Source organism: Antennarius striatus, chromosome 11, assembly GCF_040054535.1.
Source record: "Antennarius striatus isolate MH-2024 chromosome 11, ASM4005453v1, whole genome shotgun sequence".
NCBI lineage: Eukaryota > Metazoa > Chordata > Actinopteri > Lophiiformes > Antennariidae > Antennarius > Antennarius striatus.
In genome coordinates this window covers 43,536-50,000 of record NC_090786.1, presented here as the reverse complement: position 1 = coordinate 50,000, position 6,465 = coordinate 43,536, and the positions used below count along the sequence as shown (strand labels likewise).

The 6,465-nt window shown below is 50.8% G+C and overlaps 1 protein-coding gene across 1 annotated transcript in view; it reads right to left on the bottom strand.

Moving 5' to 3' along the window:
* The window catches only part of LOC137604021 (sodium/potassium/calcium exchanger 3-like), a 45,524-nt gene that overhangs the window by 2,337 nt on the left and 36,722 nt on the right, over positions 1-6,465 (bottom strand). The window contains exons 13-15 of the mRNA XM_068327935.1: positions 6,192-6,358; positions 4,322-4,436; positions 3,978-4,090 (exon numbers count right to left, since the gene is read on the bottom strand). Of these exons, the coding sequence (XP_068184036.1) occupies positions 3,978-4,090; positions 4,322-4,436; positions 6,192-6,358 (395 nt within the window). The remainder of the gene's footprint in view (positions 1-3,977; positions 4,091-4,321; positions 4,437-6,191; positions 6,359-6,465) is intronic.

Sequence of the window (6,465 nt, the reverse complement as noted above, 5' to 3'; positions counted from 1 at the left end):
AGGACTCTGGTCCTGATACAGGTCCTGATACTCAGATTATTCTAATCAGCTTCACGTTTCTCTGTTTTTACATTTTGTCTCATAAACCATCGACTCACATACAAACTGAACATGTGTGTGTGTCACGTCTGAGACGTGTTGCTACTCTGCTGTGTGGGGGCGTGGCAGCAGGAGAGGTGGAACACGTGGGCGGAGCCTCGTCTCCACACCTGTGATTCCTCTCCACACCTGGACCTTATCAGGTTGATGATCCTGAGGCTTTTTAAGGCTGGTTGTGTCGGCTCTGTTCCAGATGGTTCTGGTCCAGATGGTTCTGTTCCAGATGGTTCTGGTTCTTCACACGTGTCTGGTTCTGTTCCAGATGGTTCTGGTTCTTCATGCGTCTGGTTCTGTTCCAGATGGTTCTGGTTCTTCACGCGTCTGGTTCTGTTCCAGATGATTCTGGTTCTTCACGTGTCTGGTTCTGTTCCAGATGGTTCTGTTCAAGATGGTTCTTGTCCAGATGGTTCTGGTTCTTCACACACGTCTGGTTCTGTTCCAGATGGTTCTGTTCCAGATGGTTCTGGTTCTTCACACGCGTCTGGTTCTGTTCCAGATGGTTCTGGTCCAGATGGTTCTGTTCCAGATGGTTCTGGTTCTTCACACGCGTCTGGTTCTGTTCTAGATGGTTCTGGTTCTTCACGCGTCTGGTTCTGTTCCAGATGGTTCTGTTCCAGATGGTTCTGGTTCTTCACACACGTCTGGTTCTGTTCCAGATGGTTCTGTTCCAGATGGTTCTGGTTCTTCACACGCGTCTGGTTCTGTTCCAGATGGTTCTGGTCCAGATGGTTCTGTTCCAGATGGTTCTGGTTCTTCACACGCGTCTGGTTCTGTTCTAGATGGTTCTGGTTCTTCACGCGTCTGGTTCTGTTCCAGATGGTTCTGTTCCAGATGGTTCTGGTTCTTCACACGCGTCTGGTTCTGTTCCAGATGGTTCTGGTCCAGATGGTTCTGTTCCAGATGGTTCTGGTTCTTCACACGCGTCTGGTTCTGTTCTAGATGGTTCTGGTTCTTCACGCGTCTGGTTCTGTTCCAGATGGTTCTGTTCCAGATGGTTCTGGTTCTTCACACGCGTCTGGTTCTGTTCCAGATGGTTCTGGTTCTCCACACGTCTGGTTCTGTTCCAGATGTTTCTGTTCCACATGGTTCTGGTTCTTCACACGCGTCTGGTTCTGTTCCAGATGGTTCTGGTCCAGATGGTTCTGTTCCAGATGGTTCTGGTTCTTCACACGTCTGGTTCTGTTCCAGATGGTTCTGTTCCAGATGGTTCTGGTTCTTCACACGCGTCTGGTTCTGTTCCAGATGGTTCTGGTCCAGATGGTTCTGTTCCAGATGGTTCTGGTTCTTCACACGCGTCTGGTTCTGTTCTAGATGGTTCTGGTTCTTCACGCGTCTGGTTCTGTTCCAGATGGTTCTGTTCCAGATGGTTCTGGTTCTTCACACGCGTCTGGTTCTGTTCCAGATGGTTCTGGTTCTCCACACGTCTGGTTCTGTTCCAGATGTTTCTGTTCCACATGGTTCTGGTTCTTCACACGCGTCTGGTTCTGTTCCAGATGGTTCTGGTCCAGATGGTTCTGTTCCAGATGGTTCTGGTTCTTCACACGTCTGGTTCTGTTCCAGATGGTTCTGGTTCTTCACACGTCTGGTTCTGTTCCAGATGGTTCTGTTCCAGGTGGTTCTGGTTCTTCACACGCGTCTCGTTCTGTTCCAGATGGTTCTGTTCCAGATGGTTCTGGTTCTTCACACGCGTCTGGTTCTGTTCCAGATGGTTCTGTTCCAGATGGTTCTGGTTCTTCACGCGTCTGGTTCTGTTCCAGATGGTTCTGGTTCTTCACACGTCTGGTTCTGTTCCAGATGGTTCTGGTTCTTCACACACGTCTGGTTCTGTTCCAGATGGTTCTGTTCCACATGGTTCTGGTTCTTCACACGCGTCTGGTTCTGTTCCAGATGGCTCTGTTCCAGATGGTTCTGGTTCTTCACACGCGTCTGGTTCTGTTCCAGATGGTTCTGTTCCAGATGGTTCTGGTTCTTCACACGTCTGGTTCTGTTCCAGATGGTTCTGGTTCTTCACACGTCTGGTTCTGTTCCAGATGGTTCTGTTCCACATGGTTCTGGTTCTTCACACGCGTCTGGTTCTGTTCCAGATGGTTCTGTTCCACATGGTTCTGGTTCTTCACACGCGTCTGGTTCTGTTCCAGATGGTTCTGTTCCACATGGTTCTGGTTCTTCACACGCGTCTGGTTCTGTTCCAGATGGTTCTGGTTCTTCACACGTCTGGTTCTGTTCCAGATGGTTCTGTTCCAGATGGTTCTGTTCTTCACGCGTCTGGTTCTGTTCCAGATGGTTCTGGTTCTTCACACGTCTGGTTCTGTTCCAGATGGTTTGTTCCAGATGGTTCTGGTTCTTCACACACGTCTGGTTCTGTTCCAGATGGTTCTGTTCCAGATGGTTCTGGTTCTTCACACGCGTCTGGTTCTGTTCTAGATGGTTCTGGTTCTTCATGCGTCTGGTTCTGTTCCAGATGGTTCTGTTCCAGATGGTTCTGGTTCTTCACACGCGTCTGGTTCTGTTCCAGATGGTTCTGGTCCAGATGGTTCTGGTTCTTCACACGCGTCTGGTTCTGTTCTAGATGGTTCTGGTTCTTCACGCGTCTGGTTCTGTTCCAGATGGTTCTGTTCCAGATGGTTCTGGTTCTTCACACGCGTCTGGTTCTGTTCCAGATGGTTCTGGTTCTTCATACGTCTGGTTCTGTTCCAGATGGTTCTGTTCCACATGGTTCTGGTTCTTCACACGCGTCTGGTTCTGTTCCAGATGGTTCTCGTTCTTCACACGCGTCTGGTTCTGTTCCAGATGGTTCTGTTCCAGATGGTTCTGGTTCTTCACACGCGTCTGGTTCTGTTCCAGATGGTTCTGTTCCAGATGGTTCTGGTTCTTCACACGCGTCTGGTTCTGTTCCAGATGGTTCTGTTCCAGATGGTTCTGGTTCTTCACACGTCTGGTTCTGTTCCAGATGGTTCTGTTCCAGATGGTTCTGGTTCTTCACACGCGTCTGGTTCTGTTCTAGATGGTTCTGGTTCTTCATACGTCTGGTTCTGTTCCAGATGGTTCTGTTCCACATGGTTCTGGTTCTTCACACGCGTCTGGTTCTGTTCCAGATGGTTCTGGTTCTTCATACGTCTGGTTCTGTTCCAGATGGTTCTGTTCCACATGGTTCTGGTTCTTCACACGCGTCTGGTTCTGTTCCAGATGGTTCTGTTCCAGATGGTTCTGGTTCTTCACACGCGTCTGGTTCTGTTCCAGATGGTTCTGGTTCTTCACACGTCTGGTTCTGTTCCAGATGGTTCTGTTCCAGATGGTTCTGGTTCTTCACACGCATCTGGTTCTGTTTCCTGTATTTTTACTTTATTGATGAAAACATGAGTGACAGTTTCTCCGTTGGTGTTCTGATTCTATACAGGACGATGTGATGATGTGTTACTGAATGTCCTCCAATGAGCTGCCAGCGGTGCTAATGTGTGCCTGCATGTTACACCAGGACCCCCCCACCCCCCGTCCTGGCAGTGAACCTATGAGGTTTCAGAGGTGGGGAGTTCCTGACATTTAAAGGATCCTCCGTTATTGAAGACCTCCATCACATCCAGTCCTCATGTCAAGAGGAAACCATCGAGGGGGGTTGTTGCCCCCCAGCAGGAAGGTCATGGATCAAAACCCCCCAGAGATACCGGGAACACCGGTAACCGGAGCAACAGGAGGATAGTGGGATGTTGGTGGGGCTTAGCCCCCGAGCCTAGACAGACAGACTGGGGGGGGGGGCAATGGAGGAGAACAAGGTTGGTTCTCTTTTTGGGCTCCAGCCCAAAGAGGACACGTTCCTGCCACCCGTCAGCAGTCAGGTCCCTGCTGGGAGACGCGTGTGACCCCTGGGGGGCGCTACTTACATCGGAGCCGTAGTTGATGGCCAGAGTCTTCAGGGCCCAGGGGAGCCCCAGCCCCACCAGGATGTCAAACACGTTGCTGCCAATGGAGTTGGACACGGCCATGTCCCCCATCCCTGGACAGACACACACAGAGGGGGGGTGGGGTCAGAGGGAGGAGCAGCTGCTCAGGAGGCGTGGCCTGTGCCAATGCGCTGCCTATCTCACGGACATCCCACAGGAAGCAGGAAGCCAGCAGATAGACGGGTGAACCGGGATGGGGGGGCGAGCCCCACACGGAGCCCCGCCCATTCCTCTGTCATCTCCTTCCCTCTGGTGTGTGTGTGTGTGTGTGTGTGTGTGTGTACCTTGTCGGGCTACGATCAGGCTGGCCATGCAGTCGGGGACGCTGGTCCCAGCTGCCAGGAAGGTGATGCCCATGATGACGTCTGGGATGCCGAGAGTGAAACCGATCACCGTCACCTGAGGGACAGACAGACGGTGGGGGGGCCAAATAACGCATGGCTTTGTCAAACCTGAAGTACAGTCATAAATAGTTAAAATAGTTACACACATCCAGGGGACAGGTCGGTTTTGGCGGTGAAGAACTCAATCATGTAAAACCGGACAGACAGGATGAGGTCAGAGTGACATTGGTTGTTGGGTGTTTAACTGGAAACCCAATGTTTCCTGTTTTCCCATCAAGAAAAAGACACCCACACCCACACATGCACACACATCCGAACACACAAACGTGTACCTGTGAGGTATAAAAAGAGTTAAGGGCTGTGAGTTCACGGCTGTTTTCCCGACTGATCTGGTGTTACATCCTGATGTTTGAGAATCAAACGAAACAATTCTTTTTTTGGTTGTAAAACATTCCTGAGTCTTTATTTCAGTTTTGCTGAAGTATACCCCCTAACCCTAACCCCCTAACCCTAAACCCCTAACTCTTAACCCCTAACCCTTAACCCCTAACCCTAAACTCCTAACCCTAAACCCCTAACCATAAACCCCTAACCCTAAACCCACTAATCATAAACCCCTAACCCTAAACCCCTAACCCTAAACTCCTAACCCTAAACACCTAACCCAAAACCCCTAACCCTAACCCTCTAACCCTAAACTCCTAACCCTAAACCCCTAACCATAAACCCCTAACCCTAAACCCCTAACCCTAAACCCACTAATCATAAACCCCTAACCCTTAACCCTAAACCCCTAACCCTAAACCCCTAACCCTTAACCCCTAACCCTTAACCCCTAACCCTAAACCCTAAACCCTAACCCTTAACCCCTAACCCTAAACCCCTAACCCCTAACCCTTAACCCCTAACCCTTAACCCCTAACCCTAAACCCCTAACCCTAAACCCCTAACCCTTAACCCCTAACCCTTAACCCCTAACCCTAAACCCTAAACCCTAACCCTTAACCCCTAACCCTAAACCCCTAACCCCTAACCCTTAACCCCTAACCCTAAACCCCTAACCCTAAACCCCTAACCCTTAACCCCTAACCCTAAACCCCTAACCCTAACCCACTACAATGGACTGATAGATGGATAGACAGACAGATGGACTCGCGGACGGTGATTACTGTGCTTTGGCAGTGGGCGTGTCTCTGTCAGGAACACAATGCATGATTCTAACACCACAATGATGATGATGATGATGATGATGATCATCATCATCATTGGTGCACCTCAGACAAACTGGGGTTCATTTCCTTTGATCACTTTATCAGGTGTGTCACTGATCGCCGCCCTCTTTTTAAAGCGTGATTAAGGAGCGATTCAATCTTTCTAAAATGTGCGTCTGAGCGGCTCTGGTGGCCCCCACGCCGCTAAAATGTTCAGCGGTCATTAGCCAGAAGCTACATCATGCTAACGCTACTCTGTGTATGAGCTGTTATGTAGTGTTCACCGTCCCGACCCATCAATGCTAATACGCTAACATGGAGCAGCGTCTGGTGTGGAGGCGGCGGTGGGAATGAACCACACAGGCAGATGGAGCGCTGTGATTGGTCCAAACACCGTCCAGCGTCTCTAACCGTGAGGCCGTGGCTGTTTCCTGTTTGTTTTAGGGGTGTCAGCGCCCCGTCCATCTGATGCCAAACTGTCCTGATTTCAGGTTCCACCTATCCTCAGAGCCCCCCCTAACCCATTCACACAATAAACCCCCATACTTAATGGAACACAACCCTCCACCTAGAGGTGTGACAGAGCGGGGGACCCTCACCATCCAGACCATGACGTAGGAGAAGGCGGCGATCCAGAGGGTGGAGGCGCCGAAGGACAGCAGGAAGCAGTTGTCCCAGCGGGGGGTGGAGCAGTTGGGGACGGTGAAGTAGAGCAGCAGGCAGAGGGGCCAGGCCAGGAGCCACTTGAGTTTATCACAGGCACCAGCTGGACAGACGGGGGGGGGGTCAGTCAGGAGACACACAACAGAATAGAGTTAGTCCCCCCATGCTAAAACTGGGTCAAGAACCTCCAGACCCTGGGATGAGCCTGGA